Below are 26,107 nucleotides of genomic sequence, written 5' to 3'. Positions count from 1 at the left end.
TAGCACGTTTAAGGGACTAGTCGATGTCTAGTCTTTATTCTTGGGCGGTTTTGTTTTTCTACGCTAGCGAGAGCTTCATCGGGGTGCTTCTTACCCTATCTCCATCACACGCTCGCTCTTTTTCTTATTCGTCCGATTCGATGACGTTTCTTTCAACCCGAGCACGATATTGCTAGTCTCGCCCTTCCTTTTTCCTTTCTCGTTTCTTTTTTTTTCCTGATGTCACGATGAATCGGAGGGCGCTTGCTAGATCTTTTTCTTGTTCTTTTCTTTTTTTTCCCCTTGTTTTATCTATAGATGATGTTTTAATCTGTTTACTCCTGCTCGTGCTTGACTCGGCTGGGGTTATGTTCTTTGATGATTAAAGCGGACGTCTTCTGTTCTTCTGAGTGTTGTTACCTTCTGTCCGCTGTCTTTGATGATCTGTTGAGTGTTATAAGGATCCTACACAGAAAGGATTGCGGACTTGATGAACGGGGTGGGCTCGAGTGAGCTCTCTGTTGGCCGGTTGGGCAAGTTCGAAGCGGATGACTGGGATTCTCTTCTTTATTTTTGTTCCGTTTTCCAAGCTAGGTTTAGATGTAAGGACAGAGATGAATTGAATCCGGTTTAAACAACAGACTTCGGGGAAGGACGGTTCACTTGAATAGAAACTGATTATCATTGATAGAGAGAGTTAAGCTAACGACTCCCATCCATTTCGCATACCGATCCCAAATCTCCCATAAAAGGGGTAAAAACAAAATAAAACTCAGACAACGGGAACCCATATATACATAGACAGCAGTCCAACAACCACCTCAGCTCCCTTCGATCCTAACCAAGTGTCAGAAAAGATGAGAGACGGAAGATCATACCTGTCATGAAAAAAAGAGTCATAGTACATGAACTCATACAACATAGTCCGACGTCCCATTCGCGGCCCTCCGGACCCCTCTCCTCCCTCTTCCAAGACTCTCCCCTCTTTGCTCCCTTCTCCCCAATACTACCACCTCAAGACCATTGCCAACGTCGGCGAGTTTTCAAAAAGAAAACATAATCGTTTCTTCAGACCGTTCATGAATCATGGGCCTCTTTTTGTCGTAAAGTCCAACAGGGGGGTAAAAAGAAAAGTGTCGTAGAATCATAAGAGAAAAACATCTCCATGACAAAAATTCGTTGCGAAAACGTTCAGTCATGAACACCGTCGTTTCAAACATCTCCTCCGCCATCGCGCATCCGTCTTCCAGACCTTTGATAAATAGAAGGAGAACCTTGGCTTTTTTCAATCCTCGACATAAAACGTCATGACAACATCCTCGTTCTCACCCCTCTCCCTCTCCATCACACCCCTCCCGCTCTTATACTGCGCCGGAATGGCCGGAACGCAAGGAATCCCCCTATTCGCATTCGGCCTCACGCTCAGCGGGCCATTCCTCCTCCGCCCCTGCAGCGCCTCATTCTGAGTCTGACTCTGAACAGCAGCAGCCAGTTCCTGCTGCTGAGCTAACTTGCCCCACGGCACGCCGGCGGAAATGACCTTGCCGCCCAGACTCTCAACGTCGGAGACCTGTCCCGATTGCAGCGCATCGAACTGCCCGGGACCGAGTCGAACGACGGGCGAAACGGGTCCGGAGATGTGCAAGCCCCTGCTCGAGCCGGGCCGGCTGTTCCCGCCGCTGCTGCTCGTGGGCCTCTTGGCTAACTTATTCGTCTGGCTTGACCCGGAAAACGAGCGACGCGTGAGGACGCCCCCGACGGATTTGACGAGGGGTTGGGGATCCACGGCAGCGCTAAGACCGAAGCCCGCGGCGTTGTGCGAGCGGGGACTCGCCGTAGCGAAGGGCCGCATAGGCGCCGGTGGAGGTGGTGGCGGGTGAGTAGGTTGAGATGAAGTGGAGGATGGTTCAGCGGCGCGGTTTCGCCTGATGCGGGGGATGGCGAGGTCAGCTATGCTGCGGGTTGTCTTGCGCAGTTTGCGCGTGGGACGAGCGATCTCCTCGTCTTCTTCCTGCGCGGCGCGGCGTTTCTTGCCGCGGGAGTCTGGCGTGGCCGGGACCGTGGTGGGCCGCTCGGGTGTTCCGGGGGCTGCTGTTTGGCGCGTTTTACGGGTGGGAGAGGATTCGTGGGAGGGTGGTGGCATGTGCCGCGGCGGCGAGTAGATCGTCGGCAGCTGAGGCTTGGTGAATGATGAAGGGGCAAAGTCCGCGTGGGGTCCGCTGGCTCGCTGGGTAGGTAGGGATGTGGAGAGGAGAGCCTCGGAGGCGACTGCTTGCGTCGATGTGCCGGGATGTCGTGTGGACTTGATGGCGTGCGCGCCGAAGAAGCCTGAATCCAGGAGCTGGTGGTAACTGGCCATGACTTCCTCCTTCGTGGGTCTGTCCCTGCCGACTCCACCGGGGATGGAAACACCATTGATATTTATCGGCTGAGCAGGCTGAGGATGGCGTCCCGAGGCCCTAGCCGCAGAAGCAGCAGCGGCGGTTCCAGCATCAAGACTCAACGGCCTCGGCTGCTTCTTGCCAATATTAAGCTTCTCCCAGAGCCCGGACCACAGAGGCGCGAAAAAGCCGCCCTTCTTCTCCTTGGGGGCGGGCACGTAAGCGCTCGCCGAACGGGGTCGGTTGTCGGACTCATGCTGCTGGGCCTGCGAGTTGCCGCTTCCAGCAAACCCAAAGTTGAAATCGGTCGGTACGGAATTGGCGGATTCGGCGGAGGATACGGCTGATGAGGAGGACGAGGACGAGGGCTTACGCTGTTGGCGTGGGCGCTCTGGGCCGAGGAAATGAGGCGGGGGAACAGCCGAGACGCGGTCGTTCATGGAGCCTTCGGTGAAGCGGCTCCTGGGCAGGGGTTGGCGTTTCGAAGCCATCTCTTCGGTTATCGATGGGCTTGTGTTGTGTTTAGACTGGCCAGTATGGCCTGCTTGGTTGGTGTCAATGTGGCAATGGTTGTGGTGTTGATTTCGTACTGGATGTTTAGATCAGAGTTGGCTACACCACCGCCGTGGCTTCCTTGGTTGAATATCCTTTTTCTCTCAGATTGTTCATCTCCCTCTGAAGAAGAGGGCCAATCTGTTGAAGAGTGTAGAAAACACGTCCAGGTCAATTCCCTTAAGTCTGCAGCTATATGTGCAGCGAGACAGACCAAGTAGGCAGTAAACAAAGCTGTCTCAAAGAGCAAAGGAGTCAGGAGTATTTGAGGAATATCAATGAGGAAGGATGAAAAGGGCAAAAAGAGGATCTATGTTTTGTCTAGGAAGCGTAGGACATAAGTGGGTTAGAGAAGTATAGGGAATGGATTTCCCCAGGCAATGCCTGTGGTCAGGATTTTGTGTGATGAAGTCTCGGATCTCTGTTTTGGTTGCCAGGGGTGAAGCCGTTGAACAAGTACCAAAGTATCTTCCCCAACGGGATTTTGACGCGGACTCGGGAGATGTGCACGGACCACCCAGACACGCCAGGCACGAACCAGAAGAAGAAGGAACATCCCAAGGCCGAAAAGAGACAATCTCATCTCCAGACTTAGAACGATTGAACAAGAGACCTCGAATTCGACGATCCCGAGAAGGCCCCTTCAATCCCAGCCAACCGACTGAAATATGCCAATTAGAATCCAATTCCGGCCAATTCTAAAGAAAGGAAAGAACAGAAAGAAAGGGAAAAAAAAAATAGAAACGCGACTCACAATTCCAACAGAATCCCCCCAAACCACGCGTGTAAGTCTGTCTCAAACAGCTGCAATGCGACGACAAAGCAAAAAGAAATCGCAATCTTACGCGGTGCGCGTCCCGTATCATCAATGCACTCCTCCACGCGCTTCCCTCCCAGAAATAGAAAAAAAGGAAAAAAGCATCGTCACTCCACACTCGTCGTTATGCGTGGCGTGCCTTGCCGAAATGAAAATGGCAGCTCTTGATCCAGCCCTGCGATCCCACCGGTTCTCAGGACGAGGTCCGTTCGACTTGTGTGCCCTGAGACGGACTCCACTCATTGTAGCATCTTGAAATGTCGAGGGCGGGTCCATACTCGAGTTCGCAAGTTTGCTAATAGAGGATTCGTTGATTCACGAGGATGGTGATGATGATCTTTCCTCCAACCTTTCATACTAGAACCACCAGAGGCGGTAAACTTCTGTAGACGTGATTCGCTTACGACTCACTTACAGACGTACAGTCTTCAAATGTCTCGAATCTCCTTATCCAGAACAATGCAGAAATCAATTAACATATCTGAACCGATAATACTATATCGAAAAGACCAAAATCTGTGCCAATTGCCTTGCCCATCGGTTTGCTGAGCTCCCTCTTCCCGACTCTCCTGCCATCAACTGTCTCCTACCCACTCGGGAGCAAGTCATGCTCCTGTCTGTGTGTGTCCTTCGACAGAGAAAGGATACCAATTCCCTTTCCCCCAAACGTATTCTAAGACAAATATCCGAAAGTAGCCTAGGTTCCACCTTATCCCTCAAACTAGGGGCCACGAATCCCCTTCACTCTTTGCGCCTCTGATATGGCCAAATCCTCCCTCTTCCTTCGACTCCTCTGCCTCACCAAGTAATAATATCGAAAAGACGAACAAGGCCAATCTCAGGCCAACCACAGACGAGAACGGGAATCAAAAAGAATTGTTAGGAGAAAATTCTGTGCATAGACAGGTATTTGATAAACATAAGAAACTGATGAACCACCCTTCTTGGCGGATGACTAGAGACAAATATGTAAGGAAATAGCTTCGTGGACAATGAGTGTGTGCTGTATGGTAGCCTGGATGCATCCGTCGAATCCAACCAGGTAACAAAAAAATATGAGTAAGGCAAGAACAAGAAGAAGAAGAGAGAAGCCGAAGACAGATGAAAGGAAAAAGAAGAGGGAAAAAAAATACAACGCCGATAGGCCCATCCAGAATATCCCTGGGATATATACACGTACAACTCTCCTCCTCGAGACCATAAAAAAAGGCGGTAAGATGAGAGAGATATTGGGAGCACATGTGTGCAGACACAAAAATAACAGCCTGAATTTACGCCGCTGTTGCCCAAGAAACGTTTTTCCATATCGGTGACATGACATTATCGACTTATTCCGCCCGAGTTCATTACGAGTCGACTTTGTCTCTCTCCAGCCATTCCTGCTCAATGCAACGGAAATATGAAGAATGTAGCAGGCAAATCGCTTCAGAACAACCCTCACGACACTTGCTCGGTGGCTTCCGCAATGAATGTGTTCTCTGCGAACTGTTTCATATAGCCGGAAGCATTCCGAAGACGAAGGCCGTCGTAAGTCACCACGGAGTCATTCTCCTTAGGGCGTTGGCCGTTATATAGCGGGGCAGTATATGTGGACTCCTCCAGGCGCCTCTTAGAACCAGTCGGTACGTTGGCGTAGGGCGCAGGCGCAGGGGTCGGGTCAGGATCGGGCTCTATCCTGTTATCGATGGTGGTGGTACCTGCTTGCTTCCTCGATTTGTCGAATCCATCAACGCCCGCAAACATCTGCGCTATCGGTGGCAACCTCACGTCTACCTTGCTGCTATGGCTGGATCGCACGGGAGAAGGAGCGGTGGTATATCCTTGGGACGGCCTACGTCGATCTTCGTGTTTCTCTTGAGCATGAGGAGAGGGAGGGACATATCCATTAGACGCACGCCGCTCGTCGAACGAGCCCTGGGCAGATCCGAAAGACCGTGAAGAGGGTCGGCTTCCGTAGTTGTATGTATGGCTCTGAGGCGCCTGGAAGGGAGATGGGTGACCGTTCGGATAAGCTGTCGTAGGCGACGCTGGAGGTTGCACATCAGAGTACTGTTGGGGAGCGTGAGGGGTGGTGTGTCCAAATCCGAGGTGCCCGCTCTGGCCGTAACCCGGCGGGGGAGGAGGCGGTGGGGGTCCGGTGGCGTAGGATTCTGAGATTGACGGTCGTCGTTGAGGCTCGGGCGGGTAAGGGGCTCTGCTGTGGTCACTAGCGGCACTCGCGGATCGTTGCCTATAATCGTGGGGTTGTTGTCTCTCGGGAGTGCGAGCGGTAGGTCTATGCGAATACTCGTCATCGGCTTTCTTGTAGTCCGAAGTGGAAGGCTTCCCGTCTCGTCGGCGCATTCGAACATCGCGTCGTATCCTAACTCGGCATCCTTGATCCGCAACAGTTCGGCTGAGAGCAGTGCTCTCGGCTAGACCAGGGAACTTCTTGGCGCTGTAGACACAGAAAGCCTGGGACTTGACCTCCATCCTCCAGTCGAACGAGGCACCCACGGGCGACCCCTTGGACTCGGATGTCTCCTCGTCGAAGTACTTCTCCTCCTTGGTCTCCTCATACAGATTGAACGACAGCTTGTAGCGGCCTTCGTGGCGAACTGAGAGATCGGGGAATAGGAAGTAACCAGCCTCGGCAGGTCGGTCAAGGTAGGCCATACCGGAAACGGGCATCCCGGTCAGGACGGGTGTGGCAGTGGCTGCGGGAGTCTGGACACGACCGTGGGCCATGGGCCGGGCCAGCTCGAGGGTCGCGAAAAGGAAGAAGTTGGCGTTGTAGTGGAAAGTAATGTCCTTAGACTCGCCAGCATTGGGACCTAGTTCGAAGATACGGAGTTCGACAACGGGAGGCGGATCCACAGGTCGGCGGTCGGCAGCAGCTAATCGCAATGTCAGTCCAAACTAGTCGCTCGAGGTTACGACCAACAAAATCTCGGCTTACATTTGGATCCGGAACCGCAAGCACGAGCTCGCTCGGGTTGCTGCAGCACTGTCAATCGGTATTGAAGCGTCCTGCCGCCTTTCGTCTTTCGCTCCTTAATGACAGGCCCGTCATCCGAGGGCGTTGAAATAATGTGTGCAGCCATCTCGTCGGACCTAATGAGACGGGCACGCTTCGAAACTGGGTCTCAATCGTAGAATCTCAAATCGGCTCAGGAGTAAGTCCCGTTGCTTTCAACTCGAAGGATACTGCCAACTACCAAAAGAAAAATGAAAATCAGCGACTGAACGATTTCCGCATTTCATACGGATACATCCAGAATAGCGTCAGGAATCAAGGCCAGCGGATAACTCCCCAGACCGTCCCAATGCCGTGGATTTGATCTTCCGACGAAAGAAATACAATTCCAAGACATCAAACTCACGTTAATTTGACAGAACCAATTGGCCAGACCGAAAAATATCCCCCAACAATCGGTGGCAATGGCGGTGTCGATAAATACAGATGCTCCGAAGCGTCCGTTTGCTGTCGAAAGCAAGAAACGCCGGGAGTTCAGGTGATGTCGGCGAATGAGAAAGAGAGAAAGGGGGGCCAGAAAATAAAATGGTGTCGCCCCGACGATTATTGAATTTGGCTCGGAATGGATTATTTTGGGGCGCCAGAAATTCGGGATTCTGTTGTCAGATCTGTCGCAGCTGACTCGGTTGCGTTTGGCAGGCCGACGGCAGTCCTAAACTACAAGTAATTGAAGATTTGGGAGACAGGCAAAAGAGGGGTGGCGAAAAAAACGAGGTCGGTCCCAAGGCTTAGGATGAGAGGGTGGGCCAGCCGTCAAATTGAGAAAGCGTGTCCAGCTGCCCGGGTCGTGTGGTTGGCACTTGTCTAAAAGTAGACTGTCGGATGGTGTTTGTCGGGTGTTTATCGGGTTCCTGATGTCGTTCGCTGGGTGTCTGGTACCGTCGAAAAAAGGTAGGACGACAAGAGTCTGTCTGATTTTTCCCCCTTCGATTCCCAGAAATGAATTCCCTCCTCTTTCTGTCGACTCGAACAATTCGATTAGAAGGGAACGGTCGAAACAACCTTCAAGTCGAGGGTTATCTCGAGGGTCCGAAGTTTTGGGTGGTGAAGAACGGGAAGGGAAAAAAGGAGAAGAGGGAGGGAAGGGCCATGGGACTTTTTGTTGGGTCCAAGAGCAAATTAATTGGTACAGGTCAGTACCACTGGCACCAAGTGCAAAAGGACGGAACTCGGCTCTACTGTCGCGCCTGTGTAGAGGACCTGGTTCGATGAGTACTTTCCCGTACCAGACCGTACCACGCAGCACAGTACAGAGTGCGATGTAAACTGCAAAGTACCTTGTATGCAACGGGGTGGCGCCGGGGAATAGTGACCCTGCCCCAGGTGATATTATCAACTGTGAGAGAGCGGGCCTAACCAGGAACTAGCTGGATGGGAGGGGGCGCAGGTGTGGGAAAGCAAGGGAGGGGGGGAAGGGACAGGCGGGGTGGTGTGTACTCTACAGTGTAACTCTTCCAAGGCCAAGCTTGGCCAGGCCCCCTAGCCTTTGGTTCTTGGTTCTCTGTGATGGTCCTACTTGTACGAAGTACTTGTCGTGAATGTGAGCACTGAGGGTGTACATGTAATAAGGACGAAGTCGTCTCTATCGATACGTGTGTGGGGGGTGAAATGCATACAGTGCTAAAGACTGTGCCATTGACGACACTAACGATTCCATGTCTCTACGAAAGGTTCTTATGTGGCTCTAGAAATGCCAATGTGAACATGTCTCTGGCTCTATTCAGACAGAATTGCAATTCTTCGGGCGCTTCATACCGAGAAAGAGGTGATAGAACGTGCATTATAGAACCTATCGAAGACTTTTATATACCCAAGAAACCAGAGCATTGGTGATATAACCCAAAAGCCACTTGTCGATGTCCTGGCGCAAGATCAAACACGACCCAGCCTCCAACGTAGCACGCACTGTGACAGCGTTCTGAAAATCGGTTGACTGATCAAATGTTGGTTACACTCTCTGGCATCTCTGCTGAGGCCTCGACTGGCTAGCCCAAATGGAGAAAAGTCGAGCAGACTGACAAAAAGCCGATTCTTAGCATGAGTCGACCGTAGGCCTGTTAAATGTGAGCAGTCAATATCCTAATTTCTCACGAGTTTTTCTTCCTTGAAATGGAAAAAAATAAAGGAGAGCGAAGCGAGGTGTAATTATAGAAGCCCAGGGGAAAGGTTAAATAACATGAAGTGTTCTCCATCCCGGGTCTTCTAATCTCCACGCGTGCGACACTTCTTCAAGGCTTTTCGCGTCACCGTCAGCGTCACCAGAAATCTGCCAACAAATGGTGGAAGGGAGCATGTCCGGCAAGCCACTCAAGCAAGGGTTGTCGACTCTCTTTCATTCTCCTATTCCATGCGCCGCAGAGCTAGTACGAAATCGCCCAGAGAGTCGCAGAATATCACCCAAAGTCGCAAGCGACTAGGCCTACGGTGTGCGATCAAGCAAGACAGATACTGTGTACCTCCGTCCTCGGCTCAGAGCGAGCGCCCGCAAGCATGTACGCATACGAAGCCAGCAGTCTGTGGCTTCCCAGCGCGTGCGATTGACCCTTGTCGCCTTGGGCGTGGTACAGCTAGTGGTGTCAGCGGGAGGAGCACTGCACGAGTGATATGTAAGTTTACGAAGTAGACTCGCAATCTATTGCCGACGAAGCTGTAGAATCTCTCCCCTCAAAGAGCGCCACAACTTCAGATCTGACGCTTCAACGTGGTAGCAGATGTGTCGTCCTGAGTCAAGAGCGTTGCGTCGTCACTAACAGAGTTTCTGAAAGTGCGGGCCGGTGGCGCGTGAGTGGATGCCCCCCCGTCCGGGGACGCAAAGAAGATCTCTGCTGCGACGAGACGGTCCGCATTAACCCTTCGCACTATTTCGTCTTCCTCGTCTTCGTCGTGTGCACTACTTCGTGCTTCGTCTGTCAAACCAGTCCATCATATGTGCTTCGTACAACGAGTACCCACGTCTAGGGTAGCATCGACCAGCGAACCCACCCTGGATGCTACACACCCACTTCCGGCCCAGATGACACACGGGCCAGCATCCTCTTTAAAACATTCCAGTGAACAAGCCAACAGCGAACCGCGAACCTCTCGGGTGGGAAGGGAAAGCAAGATTAGGGATTGGGGATTGGGGGAGCTATTACCATGGAGATGGGATTCTGGCACAAACGAGGAAATTCTGCACCAACCACGTTATGATGCACATGAGTAACATCAATTTTCCCTCTCTCTCTCCAGTCGGGAAGCCAACCAGGCCATTCCGATGCAATAGCCCCAGGGCACTTTCAGAACTTTTGAGCCCAACCAACAGGGTCCCTGCCAAACCTTCAGGCGTTAAAAGTATTAAATCCAGATAAACCCATTTTTTTGACAAGAAATCGGCGAGAACCCCCGAAACGCGAGCAACAAAGAGGCTGCACTAGTGTCGATTGGCAGCTCCATGTCCCTGACTCAGTTATGGACGAGGGTTGCGTGATCCCAGTCTTGTACCACACCTTCTTCTCCAAACTGTATACACTAAGAAAGAAGGGAAGCTTCCGTACATTGCCTTGCTTTTGCCTTTTGCCAGGCCTTGATTTTCAAGCGATCCGCGAATTTCCCGCAGGACCATGCTCCTGAATGATTTAATCGCCCTTCCCCATCTCTTCCTGGTCTCTCCTCCTTTCCTATCCCTCCCTCTTTTCCTAAACCCGGCCCCAATCTTAACACCCCTGTCAAGCTATGACATCCTTGTACTTGTATCCAATAGGAGCGGTCTGGAACGCTTTCTCCCCTCCAAGAAGTGGCCCCACTTGAGATCCAGGGTGCACCTTGCCTAAACGAAGACAGTTCTCATTCCAGCCGGGAGGCCATACGGTACATACAGTATGAAGTACACAACGCTACTAGACGGACCGTGGGTCCTCCGCCTCTCTCCATTGCTCCACCCCCTCTTCAAGGACCGCTAGCAAGGGTCGTTTTTTTTCAGTCCAATCAGAGGCGGACCACGGGTACGTGTGTAGCCCAGTGTTGAGGACTTTGGATGGACACTGTACCTGGTTAGGTGTCTGCTCCAAGCAAAGCTCCTTGGTTCCAAGCAAGCTCATCGCAAACAGAGGTGCCAGGCAGGCAGCTTGGAAGTTGGTGCTGACGATCTCGACTGTCGTCGAGAAGTAGTCGCTGAAGCCAAGACGAGGGGGACGTGAATTGGTGCTGCATATCTGATCTCATCTTGGAATAGTTTTTGTACGACTCGAAGGCAACAAGCTCCGAAATGTTCACCTTTCCTGACATCTCTCTCACTTTTCATCTTTCTCTACCTCTCTCTTTTTTCGCCCTTGTCACGTTTTGGATTTTATTGCATGGGGCGTACATAAAGTCCGCACCCATCGTGCAGTTGAAGACACAGATGCCCCATGTCCCCGTGTTCCCCGTCCAGTCACGTCCATCCAGTTTATGTGCTCCATTTCGGGGGCTCCAGATCGCAGTGTCCTGTGCCTTTTTTGATCCTTGGACCATGCTTCGGGAATCTCTTGACTTGCATAGCAGACTTAGTGCTTGACGGCGGCAGTCCTCCTAGCGCACAGATTTCCATCGTCTCCCACATGATGTTAATGTTATTCTAGCACTTTCAGATACTTGTGCGGTTTCCGGCGTGCCGAAAGACGTCATTTTGGGGGGGAATGTGAAGAAAAGGCAATCACTGAGTGACACCCACTCGCAAACGCGTGGCCCCTAGTGAATTCTCATGAAGAAAAGCAAATAATGTGGGATTGCCCCCAATCGTCGTACCCGCTCTTTAAAACACGGCGCGATCAGAGCCCGTTTCTTAGCGAGGTCGTAACCTGTCATTTCGTAGTTTAGGAGGAGAGGCCGGGCACTAAAATGGCGATGGGCGGGAACGTGGACGGGGAACAAACAAGACCCGTCCGCTATCCTCCGACTGTGGGCAAAGGCAGTGTGGTGGATCCGAGGAGTGGAAAGGAGGTCCCTGCTTCCCACCAGTGACGCGCTGATAAAGAAGAATACAGCTGTGGATCGCCCAGCCTGGCGCTAGAAAAGTTCCCTCTCATCCTCTCAAAGCATTTCCGTCTCATCTCCACTGTACGAAGTAATCTACCTCGGTATACCTCCACTAGCGTGGTCCCTTACCCATGACCCCAGTGATGCGATCAGGCCAGACTTGACTCGCTTCCAGGGACCCAGGACCTTGTTGAGTCGTCGTGGGAAGGGCATGTTTCACTAGCTCCTTCTGGGGGCGCATTGGAAGGGGGCCGAGTGGAGGAAATTGTTAGGGGGATATGGGGGCTCGATAGTGCCAGCTACTACTAAAATAGTATTTTGCGAGCTTAGTTCACGAAGTATTGGCGGGAGCGGGATCCTATGCTCCTGTCGACCGCAAAACGTGGGGGCGGCGTGTCTTAATCCTCCTGATTTTACAAGGTATTGATGCTGAGCATTATTATCCGTTAATTGCTCAAGAAGTTGTCCACAGGGGGGTTTGGGAATCCATGAGACTCAAGAGTATGGTTCGCAATTAATACGACTCGGAGAACTCGCCGAGATGACGGAAATTGGGCAGTGCTCTATGTGAATCCAGGTAGGTGGAATTGTTTTTCGGCACATCGTTTCTTTCCTTTCTTTTTCTATTCCTTCTTCTGGGAAGAATCCATTGGAATGGAAACTTGCTCCGGAAAAAGACGAAAAGAAATTGGAGGAAGAATCAATCAACATGAAGTATTAATCGTGACACAACATGAACAGATTGTACTGTGCAGTACAGCACAGATCCAGAACCGACATTTGTGCATTCATAGTGCCAACATACGGTATTGACACTGTATACATGTCTGCTAAGGTTTCTTCGTCATGTTGCACTTGGGAGGAATTGAAGAATTTCTTATTCCTTGTTGGTACGAAGGAGTACAACGAGGCCAAGATGCTACCATCTCAAAGAAACCCATGTCTCCGGCTCTGGGCTCTCGTGTTCCTGAGGATGGAGGATGGACCCCGTGCTCTTCCTTCTGGCATCGCGTCAACCGTACCTTGCGTCCCACAGATTTCCTCACGCAGGGCCCTCAAGATTAGCATCAACTCTTGCCTATTTCACCCCCTAGATCAAATTAACCATATCCCTTCGTGCTTTCGGACGCATGCCTGAACGGGTTCCCTCCGAAAGGTCTGGGGTTTGCCCTCCGTTCGCCAAGTCTCCGCGAATTAAAGAGGTAATCACCACCCCGGTTCACCAAGTCCAAGCCTAAAAAAAAAAGAAAAAAAAAAAAATCTTACGATGGCAAATGCCGGGAGCCGAGCACAATATCGAATTTCCGCTCTAGTGGTTCCATAATCGAACCTTTCCGGCACGGCGGCGGTCTAGGCCGAGTTTAACTCCACATTACCTCAGTGGTTGAAGAATGAAATACCGACCGACCTCCCGGCAATGATGAGCATCGGCGGCGTCTTTGTTCGAGTGGACCTTGTTTTTGCCTCTCTTCTTCATGTAGTTTACTCCGTAGTTTACATCCGATCATCCATCCCGCCGTATTACCGTTACTCCGAGTGGAGGGAGTGAGCAGCATGTCTCGCAGCCGAGCCCTCTTCTCCCCAAAACAGACCTCTTCACTTGACCTCCACAGTATAACCCCGTCGATTCGAGACGCCCATGTCGGAGGCGCAGCCAGATGACTCGATTGCCTAATGAAATCGAGAGCCATCATTGGTAAGCTGACGAGAGGGGCTCGAACAGGGCTGCCATCATTTCCGCATTTCCCACGGTCCCAGCTTGTGAAGCCAGCATTCCTAGGCATCGACGCCGGTTCAGTTCGAAGAGCACAGGTCTCGGCCCACCTAAGAATGGACGATATTACCGATGTCCCCTTTCCTTGGCGTCCATGATTGGGTACAGTCAAATCATAAGCTCTCTACTCCGTACACTTTTGTACGTTGGTCATCTTTGATATGTCCTCGGCTTTGCCACAGGATTTGCAAAGCCCCAAAGAACCAATTTTTCCCGACCGGCTGGTTACTCGGCGTTTTCAGAGATCACACGTGCACAACAATTGGGTCTCCGAAGAGGAGGGGCGGGCTTTCGCATTGATGAAACAACCAAGGTAACAGTGCTGGAAGACGCCTGGGTTGGAAAGACAAAAAGACACCAACCACAGCGTAAAGCGTGTCACTTCAAATCACGAAGGATGCGGTTTTCCTATCGACGCAGCACCTGGCAATGAGGTAATACAGCCAGCGAGGTAGGTCTTGAATGAGTGTTCGCGACTCAGCCTGGGAAACTGAGCCATTTTCGGCTGTTATGTCCCAGACACAGAGAGACACCACCTTCCAGTGTGCGTCGTGTGTTGGACAGAGCTTCCTGGTGATGGAAACTAAAGGATACAAGGGCATACTTCGTACGAAAGTTAGAGAGCACAGTCGTAGATCTTGACAGCACACCCTCGCCCTCCCTTTCCAGCGGAATGGGGAAAGCCGAACCTTCTCACTCCAAGTTCCATTCCCATTCCCAGACCCAGCTGCTCGGGAATTCCCACCCAGCGGAGGCCGATCAAATGGGAAAGTTTGAGCTGTGGAAAGTGTGTTGGTCTTGGTTCCTCTGTTTCGGCTTTGGCACACCACCCCCACCCTGCGAAGTACTCGTACGCATACGTCGCAGCGTCAAACAATTGAGGACGAACCTGGACACGGCGGTACTTGTATCACTGGCCAAAAGTAAAAACATCCCGAGCCTTTGGAATGGGAAGTCACATTCCGGTAAATCCTTTCTGTCAGTTGATATTGTTGGAGCATTGCAAACCCACCAAACAGGATGGTGGGATTGCGCTATATCTATCCAGTTCACCTGTCCATTGGAGTGGACTCAATGTCTTTGTCCAGTTCCCTGATTATCCCCTCTAGTATCAACCAAACGAAGTCAAAGCAACTCCTCCACAATATGAGTATATGCGATCGAATCAGTTCAGGATCTTCAAAGAAACTTCAAAGCAGAAATTGTTCTCTTCCCTCTTTTCTAGTTTATTATTATATACTCCCTCTAAGTTTTTCTGGAGGGTCATCGGCCCCATTAACCCTCGTAATGGACTTACCGATAGCACTTGGTGACATGAGTCCCTCAAACACGAAACTCACTCCAGACACCATATCGACTATACCGAAGCTTAAATGACCGATTGATCCGCCAAAGACCTTGATGCCTGTGTCTGCCGTTTACGAAGTACGCACTGGGGAGAAGACGCATCAAGATGCGAAGATCTTCATCGCCCCTGGTCTGAAACGCCATGCTCCCGTCGCCAATCATCGTCATGTCCCCTCTTTTCCGGTCCCGCGATGTTTTTGGCATTGGGTGATATGCGCGGGTAGGAAGGGAGCGGATGTCCCGCCCCCCCCCCCCCCCCCCCCCCCCAAAAAAAAATGCACGCCAGAGAGAACAAAGGGAGAGAGCTTCTGGAAAGAGGGAAACATGAACATGATTTACCGTAAAATGCGTTCTGCGACCCAGTTCTGCTAATCCCACTTATACATGCTGTGGCACACAAACGCAATTTGGACGAGACCCTCTGTGCCGTCTTGTCTCAGCCCGCGTCCAATATCACCAACGCGCTCACTTACTTGTAGAGAGCCAGACGGAGTCCAAGGTGGTCAGAGAAGCGCTTGATGAACTCGCCCTAGTCTCTCGATTGTACAAACATGAGCCAGATACCCCACTCGAGTTGTTTCGTCTTGCCGTGCTTGTATCTGTCGTCGTACGTTCTCTTTCTTCTCCTGCTTTTTGGCCATCCTATATCACATTAAATCAAACCGGCTAAAGGCAATGTGGGATGCCGCATGTGGTCTTGTCTGAACCCGACTCTGTCGTTGGTCCCAGCAGGCTGGTGAAGGGGACGAGCAGGGACAGGAAAACAGGGACAGGAAAACAGGAACAGGAACAGAAAGCATCTATAACATCGCCATCTTAATATTCCCCCTTCACGTCTTTCCCTCGATGTGATTTGACGCCTCCCGTCTCCGATGCTTTCATACAATCGATCTCCCAGCCAATGAGACCATCCACTCTTCCCTTCCAGTCCCTTCTTTTGCTTCTCCCGATCCCCCAATCTTCCCGCATCGCTGCACGCCACCCAATCGGCCATTTTACTCTTCCTCCATCTTACCTCCAGCCACCACCGTTTTGAACCGCCTCGCCAATCGGATAAACAAGAGGCCACCAAGCCCATCAGCAATACTTCGGACATTGACTCTAAGAAGAAGTCGAAAAATAACAAATCCCCATTCCCATGATTGCTTGCCTTGGCATCTCTCCCGGCCACCCGGCTCCCCCAAAAGCCCCCCTGATATTAATATATATATAATATCGATATTGAAAGAGAGAAAGGACTGTTCCAACACTTCCAAGACCGCATGATGCTTAACATTCTCCGAACCCCCTTTCTCTGGCCCGGTCCTGGCCCGGCTTTCCGTCTCGAGACGGCTCGAGCAATCTAATCTTCCGGTTTTCTCCCCCGACAAGTTGCCAGGACAGACAAGTAACGTTGCCTACCCTCTGCCGTCTTTGGGGCGTGTGGGCGGTTGGCCATACTTGTTTCCACCATCACTTCCAAATTCCAATGTCATATCTCGCCCGCCCGCCCGCCCGGGGCCGTCTTCCATGCAGTTTTCCGTACAGTAGTTTACTTCGGGAAGAGATGCACATCTCGTCTAGCCCCTGGCAATATTCTCTTCGGGGTAATGAACCCCGGAGTGGGTGGGAAGGCCCATGCATTTGAGTATGTATACTTGTAGATCTATGGGACATGGAGGGCATGGGGGGCATGGAGATTCAAGTGGGTGTCGCCGTTGCCCCCTCGGGCATCTCATACATCCGCACCACTTATCTACGCCAGAATATACATTGCTGATACTGGAGCGTATTGTCCTCTGGCCACTGCGAAGTAGGCAGCCGAAGGCATGGTTGGAACTTGGCGTAGGGGGACGGCGAGCGGAGGCGTCTATAAAACGATGTCCTACTTGTAAATGGCGTGAAGGTCCGGATGGTCTCCCGTTGTCCGGCGGTCTGTCTGTTGGACAGGAGCTATGTGGCATGAGGGAGCTCTCCCGGTCAGCTATCAGTCTATCACATTTAAGCTAACCCGACGTCGAACAGAGTTGGCGAAGCAGTTGTGTGATTGTGGGGAGAACTTTCTATGTTGATGTCTAACTCAGTAGATCGCGAGGAATGAAATCAATATCTTCATACTCACCCTCCAGGTGGACCCTAGACCTATATCTTCCAGGTCGCGTAGCAGCTCATTCGGCGCAGTTTAATATCAGATCCCTTTCTGAACAAGGCGAAACACCACACCTCAAGACATTCTTTCCACGCATTCTACAGCTTAAGGCACACGCTACTCAACCTTCCCTTGCCGTTGAGATTGTTTTTGCTTTTCTAGATTCGTTATACTACTAGGAAGGTTGTACAGATCTCCCAAGAAAAGGGGGGAAATAGGGGGACGTTGCTTATTCTGTCGGACACCGAGGCAGATGCCCATCCTGTATCGTCCAGATCAGGGAGCAACATCATGGGGGCCATACGTCCCGATAGACGACTAGCTACACTCGTACTACGTAGGTGGCACTCTCCTTTCCTCAGGACCAAGCAGAGCGTGACGCTTTCAAGTTCACTATCCTCACTGCAAGTATATTCGTCGTGAAAATGCGTAACCTCACACGGCGTTGGAATACCGCGTCTTCGTCGCTTTAGTATTGAGTCCGTGGGTGAGCCATCATCCAACCTACTTCCTACCGAGTTTAAAAACTAAATTGATGCTTCATCATACCCTCACGGACCATTGATGAGTCCCATTCCTCCTCGGGCGGCGCCGAAGATACACTCCCACAATCACCGTGGTTCTCCGAGCCTCAGCATGTCCGAGGGCATCACCTACGAAGCAATAAACGTTAGCTCCCTATCAGACTAGTTCGAAATCGAACTACACCGACGGCTGAAAGGCCATCACGAACACATAAGATCATTTCAATAATAGAAGTGGCACGAACAATACCGGCCATCCCGGAAGAGGCATAAGGCGAGGTCCGTTCACAGCAAAAGAGTTTGGCTCGGTCCCTTATGCTAACCTCTAGATGCACACCGAGCCTTGCCCTGACACCGACTGGAGAAAACCATATCATACGCCAACTCCACGGGAATACCGACCCAACCTTTCGATAGTTTCTCTCGCGGCTACCTTCCGCTCTACGCAGCAGATTTGTTACCTCCGCCTTGTCCCTCACCCCCGACTCATTCGCGTTCGGCTCCGTTTCTTAGTTATTAAGTTAGTACCGGAAGTAGCTAGGTCGTTCTATGGTAGGTGATATCTTGGGAATACCTGGGCCACCTGTCGTGGTCCTCGTCGAGACCAACCCGGGGCATTGCATATAGCTGCGCGCTGTTGTCAGGGCTGGCGTACGTTTTCATGGTTAGACCTCTCGCATGAATGAAGGTGCTCGACCGCCAGCAGCCCGCCTTCGCAGAATCTGAATCAGTAGAAGCGAGCTCTGTCAGGCCGAATTGGTCGATTCCTCCATGATTCTGGACAAACGATCGTATTCTTCGCCAATACAAACATAGATCGTGGTAGATACTCAAGTTTCTGTGCTGTCCGGCAATGTGCCCAAGCACTACAACGTCATCCTGTTTATATATGCTTGTAAAATAACCTCCGACGACGACCCTGTATAGACACTATTTATTGTACACGAACTACCACCATGTTGGACCGATGGCGTGAAGAATGAAATGAGAGCGATCCGCTGTCTACAGCCACAAACCGCTTTCTCCCCTCTCCCCTCCCCCTTCGTCTTCTACCTCTTCTTCTTCCTCCTCGTGTCAATAAGGCCTCTTCATCTGCCATAGAGCCCCTTTCGCCCTCTCCCTAACATCTAGCTCGGGATCATCATCCTGAAGCGCCTCCAACTTCGCCAGGAACCCCAACTTCTTCAGCTCCTGCGCCCTCTGGCTGCACCCCGTAGCGTCATCCTGGTCGTCCTGCCACGTAAGGTTCGTAACCAACTGGCACAGTGCCGACCGCACGTCCTTCTCCTTGTTATTAAAGTGCGCGCTGAGCTGCTTGAGCATCTTTGTCTGCGCAATCACGAGCTGCCTGTGTCGCGGCACGCTCGCCGCGATGTGCACGAGCACGTAGATGACGATCTCGATGAGCTTCGCCTGCGGGTATATCACCTTCGACTCGTGCGCCAACTCGCGCCGTCCAGAGTTGCGTCGGGAGAAAGGCCGGATATATTTGGGTCGCAGCTTGGCCTCGAGGATGTTGAAGAGGCGGTCTTGCCCGAGCTCTGCGAAGATAAAGTCGACCATCTCCGTGGTCTCCGAGGGCGTGTTATGGCCGATGACCTCGTTGCGGGTGCCCGTGATGAGGTTGCGAATAAGGTCTAGGCCCTGCTCCTGGATTGCGAGGTCATCGTTTCTCGCTTTTCGCACAGGGTCCAACTCGGACTCGCGGTATCGTGCAAGCTTATCCTCCATGTACCTGCTCCGTCCGCGGCCCGTGTCCTGCGGTGGCCCTGTAGTTGTCGACCCAAAGACGAATCCTTTTGGTTCTTCAGATTGTTGCATATCAACATCTTCATCCATATCGCCAACCTCACTGCCAAAGGACGGGCTGTCTCCAGCGCCACGAGAAGAAATAAGCGCCTTATCTTCCGTATCATCGCAGATAAGACGAACGAGCAAGCCTGTCGTGAGCTCCTCAACCACTGCCTTCTTCAAAGAAGGACCCACCTCATAGACGAGGTGTTTGAGAGCCCAGAGTGCGTTGAGGCGCAACGAAGGATTCGAGGAACGTGTATGCTCGCAGAGGATCCTCATGATACCCTCATCGAGCAGAGCCTATTAAAACCACGGACGATTAGTCAATTGCTATAACAAGGAGAGATAACCCGCTGTACGGAAAATGGGGATACAGTATCCCAAAAAAAAGAAGGGGATAAAAAAGAAAAAGCTCACCTCTCGCATGGGACTAACATCCGTCACAAGGTTGGCCATCACCGCCGTTGCTGCAATCTGTACATCTACGTTCGGGTGCCGCAAGAACTTGAGCATGGGGATGAAAACCTCGTAGTCCACAAGAGCCGTCCTAAGTATGCTCACCGACCGTGACAACATGCGAACAACATGACAAGCCCCAATAATCACGGGGGTAGGATTCTCTCCGTAACCGGGCTTCGGAATCGCGGGCGCATCCTCCTCCGATTTTTCTTGGCGTCGAGGACGCTCTTTGGCTTGAAGAGGCTTCCCGGGGTACTGTGAGAGCGACTCGATAACGTAGGGAACAGTATCGAGCTCCACAAAAGCTTTTCGATAATCTTCCTTGGCTAATGAGGATGCAATGGCTTTTAAAGCACTCTCGCGCAGCCTGATACGGTGCATGAGTAGAGGCAACGCGCCCGCCTGTCCGAGCCTGCAAGCAGCCGAGCTCTCGTCCATGTCCATACCGGTACCCGGATTCGGTGACCACATTTTAGGCTGCGTCGAGATGGCTGGCTTGTAGGCTTCCTGAAGTAACTTCGACAAGGTCTCGATGGCCTTGCAATCAAAAGCTGCTTGTTGGAGAGCTTCATGGTCAAGAATGAGCCTCGCCAAAAGGACCGGGGCGAGCTCTAAAATCTCCCACGTCTCCATTGTCGCAGCATCGACCACAAACCTCGAGTCCTTGGTACATTGTTTCTCCAAGTGGTCTCGAATAAGCTGGGTTAGTGTAGGAACAATTAATGTGGCGATCATGGTTTCTCTCCCGGGCTTGGTAACAAAGTCTGCCTTGACCAAGGGCGTCAACACCGCGATGGCCATCAGTCGCACTAGGTCATCACTAGATCGACTTAGATAGATTAAATATGGGATTAGAGGGCTCTCCGGAACCTCGCCCTCGCCGGATTGGGACTCCACCACCTGTCCGTAGGACTCCGAGTGCACCTGCTCATGTGTTGAAGTTACCAATCCAGATTTCCGCTCCCGGCTTTCGACCGACACAGACTTGCGCCGAGGCCGGCGAGCACCTCGTTGGATTGGCATGGGTGGCAGGAGATAGTCCATCGCGCTGAGAGACTCGCCGGATGGAACGCCGGAAAGCCCGGTTGACTGCCATGCGGCCCTCACAGCGGGGGCTGGAATGAACTGGGTAACCGGAAGGACGGCAAGGATTGCAGGCGATGTGAGGAGCATGAACGCCCGGTACCGGGAATCCGAGATGATGGTAGCAAGGGCATGGAGAATCGGGCCAATCTTGGCATGACTCGGTGCCGGGGCTGGAATATGCTCCAGCACGTCAGCGTCGCCCTTCCTCGCCCACTCCGCCACAGGTATCACAAGACCCTCCGCGACAACAAAACTGGCAAGACGGGTGGCGAGGGCATCTAACACGCCATTGGCCTTGGACAGCGCAAGTCGGTGATTGGCATCCCTGCATAGTCGACTGATCAAGTTGGCTGCTAAGGTAATTTGAGATTGAGTTACGTTGTCGAGCGAGGTTGATAAAAGTATGCCTTGTAAGGAGTGGATGTGAGTAGGTATGAAGAGACTGTCGGCTAGGACCTGAAGATCGAATGGCGAGCCTGGCGGGGCGACCGTCGCGGCGTCGGCGATCACACTCAGAGCTCGGAGAGAGGCGTATACAACATAGGGCGAATTCGTGAAAGGCGACAGGGTCGCTAGAATAGCGGAGATAGCGCCGGTCGCGTAGAGAGGTGGGAGAAAGGGTGGGCCTCCTGCAACAGTGATGACAGTGATGACCACCATTAGCATACTGAGATCTAACCTCACCAAGGGCAAAATGTGTGGAATATGCGGTCTGGTTTGGGTCGCTAGGCCATCCTGGGAAGAAACATACCACTGGCTATAGTCGACAAGGCCTGGACTGCCTGGAGCCGTACCGCCTCTTCCTCTTCGGTAACCGTCCTCGCGGTATTGGTTCCAAACCTCGCGTCGTTTCCGTTAAGCTTGCTGGGAGGGTTCGAGGCCGAGAGGATTCGAACGATGGGTTCGAGAACGCCCGCTACGACCCATAGTTCCTTCTTCTGGGTGTGCCCGACAATTTCATTCTTGAGCAACCGCAGGGCAGCTGTTTGCTCGGGATATGTTGATGCTGAGCGCAGCTGTGCCAACAGCATCGACGTCTCGTGATCACCCATGAGCGACGTTTTGATAATCGGCAAGTACGGACTTCGGTGGGGTCTATAGGGTCGCCGAGGGAAGGATTATGCTCGAGGTGGGGGGGAGACTGTCGAACTTGTCGATTTTCGAGCTCTTCGGTTGCGCGATTGATATATGGTTCTAGGGGTTGATAGGGTCCAAATGACTTCGCTAAAACTGATGACGTACGTGGTGGACTCGCGACGATGCTGCCTCTCTCTATATGCGGGGTTTCCTGAAGAAAATGGCGGATGCAATCTTATATATATCCTGTAAAAACAAAGTAGGCAAGATGAGGTAGGTTGGGGATGGATGCCCGGATCGGAAAGAGAACGGCTAAACACAAGACGCCTCCCGGAAATAGTACAACTATGTTGGGGGCAAATCGTGATGCAATAATTGTGGCTAGGGGGAATCTGTGGTGATAGGAGGAGCCACTATGTAGTTTAGGAGCAGCGGTCCAGTGATCGTCAAGGAGTAAGAAAAACCTGGTTCGGTGTCATGAAAATTAGGGAAGAGCCTTCTTGAAGCTGTCAAGAAGGAGGACTAAATTCATCGAATTATGTTGATTCCTGCCAGTAGACGAGAAATCAAAATACCATTCTTGTTGATGCAAAAGCCCAACCAGCCAATGCAAGGCTGCTATCAGTGGCTGGAAAAAAAAAGCCGTTCACTCAAATCGATTCAGAGCAAAGGCAAGAAGAGCTGGCAGCAGACCAAATCCATCCCTACCCAAAACGGCATGATCACGCATCAACATCAGTTTGCTGGCCCAAGGTACAAACTTGTAAAGTGTACAAATACACTGAAAACAGACCTCTGCCAAGTACTTCTACTGGTTCGATTGTGGCTCGGGAAGGGCGATGGAAGGTCTCAAGTGCTCCCTGCTCCTGTCCTGCTGACTAAAATGCCCCGCTGTTGAGTGCTGTTCCTCCCCAAATTGGACATGGTTGGCTGTGTGTAATAAAAATAAACGAATCAGATTCCGTGTGAGCAAATTAGTACCTGGTACGTACTTCCTGTACATGCAATCTTCGAGGTTCCAGTTTTTTTTTTTTTTTCTTCCCTCTCTAGAGGCTGCATTGTGCTCGGTGAGCGTTCTGGTCAAGCGTCTGTCAAAGCATCGATCTTCGCTTCCAAACTACGGGGTCGGTTCCATTTGGAAAAAACTCAAAGCGATCGTTCTGCCGGGGTAGTGCTACCATTCGTGTGGTGACTGACTTTCGTTTTCTTGGCTGTCTCGTGGTCTTATGCCACTGGTATCGCCCTCCGCAGGTTGATATGGGCTCCCAGATCGACACCCGATATTTCTCTCTTCCTAGGCTTGGTCTATCCCCCACCTTGGAGGAGTTATCACTCGCAACCACCCGCACCTCTGCATGCCTGCCTCCAAACAATGATTTTCCAACATCATGTTGACGACTTCACCGATAATTACTAGCCCTAGCTCTTCCAAGAATGTTTCTCCTCGAACCTTCAAGTACGTCCCCGCCAGAACGCCCCAAGGGTCGCCGAGTCTCCCTTCCTCGTCACGCAGTATTAGCCGGCAGAGCGCCGGTCTGTCGCAGTCGCCTAAAAAAATAACCATTTCTCCGACGGCCAGGACCCTGATGTCTTCTCCGACTACTATGCAACCCTCCCTAGGCGGTGCCGGCGACAGACCCGCCTCCGGGCTTACCCCGTCCGGTGGGAGCATGCCGACCCAGTCTTCCAGTTCGGACGACCCCCAGGTCCTGGCAGTCCACAGAACGCCTAATGCCGAACGGTCGCACGCGGATGCGCAAACTACGTCGAAGAAGTCACAGTCCGTCAAGAGGAGGCCCAATTCCCCTGCGGCGGAACCTAGTGCTGCTCAGGACTGCCGGGCACAATCTTCTCAGAATGCAGGTTCGCAAGAGTCTGCTCGACCGGCCCAGCGACATAGAACATTGCCAGCCGAGCCGAAGGTACTCCCGCTCGCATACGAGAATTGTCCCGTGGGAGATATGGTCATCTTAATAGCTCACATGCTATCGGAGTTGATCGAGACGAATGACGGCCTTGCCTTGCGCTCTGGCAGCTTAACCCGCTTCCATTCTAGGTATGCTACCACTCCTCGTTATGTCGCCATTTTGTACCAGCTCTTCCCTTTTCCCTTCTCTTTTTCTCCTCCTTCTTTTGCCATTCACTAACCACCCATCGTGTGTAGAACTGCGCCTGGTATCTCCGTACTAGACTACCTAAACCGTCTTGCTCACCATGCGACCTTATCGCCGCCGTTGCTACTATCCATGGTATATTATATTGACCGCCTATGTGCGCTATATCCCGAGTTCACTATCAACACTCTTACGGTACATCGCTTCCTTATTACTGCAGCTACTGTTGCCGCCAAGGGGTTATCGGACTCCTTCTGGAACAACGCTACTTACGCCAAGGTCGGCGGTATTCGCGTTACTGAACTGAAGCTTCTCGAGCTCGAATTCCTCTACAGGGTTGACTGGAAGATTGTCCCTAATCCGGACGTGCTTGTGGCATATTACAAGGGCTTGGTAGAAAGGTGCCCCGGCTACATACTCCAGCCATCTACCCAGAGCTCCCCGAGCAAAAACGATCAATTAGAGGATCCTGAGACGACAAGCCCTAATGGTGAGACTACCGCAGTCTCTGCAGATGCCGCCGCTGCTCCGGAGCATGCGGATGATTGAGTGGACCACAGCGAATCACTTAGCCCCCTTTGTGGGGTTTCGCCTTATAATTTTTTTTCTTCTTCCTTTTGCCTCTCTTCTCTCTCATTTTTTTTTTTTTTTTTGTCTTTTTATTTTTCAATCCATCTCCTTATCCTGGCCTTCTAACTGTCGGCCGAGAAAGAAGCGAGCTCATCTTACAAAAAGGGCGGGTACCACGAACATTGGACGACCCCCCGGCTCCTCATGTTCATGTTTATTCCCGCAATCATAGTGTATTATGGCGTTAGATAAACGGAGTTAAGGGAAAACGGTTTGCATGGGAAGGCAAATGTTTTTGGATTGGGGTGTTTTAGGCCAATCAAGAAAGCGACTGTTATAGAGGCATGGAATGGCGAGCGAACTTCAGGTTGTTTGGAGGGATACCCCGGAGGTCATGGCATGCTGGCCTTCTGGTTCGCATCATGTCGATGTTAGACGGCCGGTTAAGGGCTCCTTACAATGTTTTAATACTACATTTATTCTATACTTATTTTACTTGACAGAAGTGCAGCCAGGCGCGTTTGCTGCATTACTCGGACGGCAGATTGGAGAGACGTGATGTGAGCCTAGTTAGTGGGGTATGCGTACTAGAAAGAAGGATATCACGAAGATACCATCACTATCTGGTGGTGTCTGTTTGGGAATTTGTGATGTGAAAATAGTGAGAACGCTAAGCGGGATCGCATGGACAAGCAGTCTATTAATACAAGGCCAAGATTCTATTTTCCCTCTCCTCCACCCGACATCATCAAAAGCATACCGGCCGCTATTACCCACCAGTACCTGTGAGACAATCAGTAAGCGCAAGTCCATGAATAGTAAAGATAGGCATCGCGAAACGAACTTTTGCAGCAAAGTCTTCTCCTCCTCTACGACCTTCTTGCCCTCTGGCGACAGCACAATCGGCTTGTTCAGCTCGGGCTGCGCCCCCTTCCTCGTAACCGAGACGATAGCCTTGGGGCCAAAGTCTCTCGTCTGGCCAGCATCTATGAGGGTTCCCTTGAAAGTGACACCAATCGGCCGTCCAGCCTGGTCCACGGAAAGCAGAATGACCGGCGCGTAGCCTTTGTTGAAGTTCTCCACGGATGCTAGGGAGGAAGCTATCCAGGACTTGGAGGAGCTGTCGTAGAGGCCGATGCGGACGGTTTCGACATCTTCGGGGATTTCGGGGAACTCGTAAGATACTACTTCGGAGACGGAGGAGTCTGCGACGTGGTATTCGATATCGGCGAGGAAGTCGGGGGGAGTCTCTGTGCTGGGTGATGTTGAGACGGGTTGGATGTAGATCTTGGCGAGCTCGGCGCTGGCGACCGCCGCCGTACAAAGAGCGGAGAAGAGAGTAGCGACTCTCATTCTGTGAGGTTATTCCTGTGGAATTATGTTGACGGAGGACTGGGTCGGGACGGAAGGAAACCTGGGACTCATACACACCATCCAAGTAGGACACTCCTTGCAACTGTGACCAAGGTATCCTCGATTACTGCTGACGGCATCAGA

At 51.8% G+C, this 26,107-nt stretch overlaps 4 protein-coding genes and 1 pseudogene across 4 annotated transcripts; 1 reads left to right on the top strand and 4 right to left on the bottom strand.

Annotated features, from left to right (window-relative positions):
- Positions 1-1,264: 1,264 nt before the first annotated feature.
- Positions 1,265-2,851, bottom strand: SAPIO_CDS0989 (annotated as a pseudogene; the record flags this gene model as incomplete).
- A 2,315-nt stretch (positions 2,852-5,166) lies between these two features.
- SAPIO_CDS0988 (uncharacterized protein) lies at positions 5,167-6,812 on the bottom strand (the record flags this gene model as incomplete). The annotated part of the gene is made up of 2 exons (XM_016783654.1): positions 5,167-6,605; positions 6,668-6,812. 2 exons carry the CDS (start codon positions 6,810-6,812, stop codon positions 5,167-5,169), a joined length of 1,584 nt encoding a protein of 527 aa, XP_016645928.1.
- An 11,772-nt stretch (positions 6,813-18,584) lies between these two features.
- Positions 18,585-21,901, bottom strand: SAPIO_CDS0987 (Armadillo repeat protein; the record flags this gene model as incomplete). The annotated part of the gene is made up of 4 exons (XM_016783653.1): positions 18,585-19,604; positions 19,722-21,202; positions 21,293-21,478; positions 21,601-21,901. 4 exons carry the CDS (start codon positions 21,899-21,901, stop codon positions 18,585-18,587), a joined length of 2,988 nt encoding a protein of 995 aa, XP_016645927.1.
- A 1,413-nt stretch (positions 21,902-23,314) lies between these two features.
- Positions 23,315-24,589, top strand: SAPIO_CDS0986 (Cyclin-dependent protein kinase regulator Pho80; the record flags this gene model as incomplete). Its single annotated transcript, XM_016783652.1, has 2 exons — positions 23,315-23,982; positions 24,091-24,589. 2 exons carry the CDS (start codon positions 23,315-23,317, stop codon positions 24,587-24,589), a joined length of 1,167 nt encoding a protein of 388 aa, XP_016645926.1.
- Positions 24,590-25,329: 740 nt separating this feature from the next.
- SAPIO_CDS0985 (Uncharacterized protein) lies at positions 25,330-25,963 on the bottom strand (the record flags this gene model as incomplete). The annotated part of the gene is made up of 2 exons (XM_016783651.1): positions 25,330-25,393; positions 25,455-25,963. The coding sequence occupies 2 exons, from the start codon at positions 25,961-25,963 to the stop codon at positions 25,330-25,332; spliced, it is 573 nt and encodes a 190-aa protein (XP_016645925.1).
- Between the last annotated feature and the right edge of the window lie 144 nt (positions 25,964-26,107).

Source organism: Scedosporium apiospermum (assembly GCF_000732125.1).
Source record: "Scedosporium apiospermum strain IHEM 14462 chromosome Unknown SEQ_SAPIO_0044, whole genome shotgun sequence".
In the NCBI taxonomy this organism is placed as follows: Eukaryota; Fungi; Ascomycota; class Sordariomycetes; order Microascales; family Microascaceae; genus Scedosporium; species Scedosporium apiospermum.
This window is presented reverse-complemented; position numbering and strand designations above follow the sequence as displayed.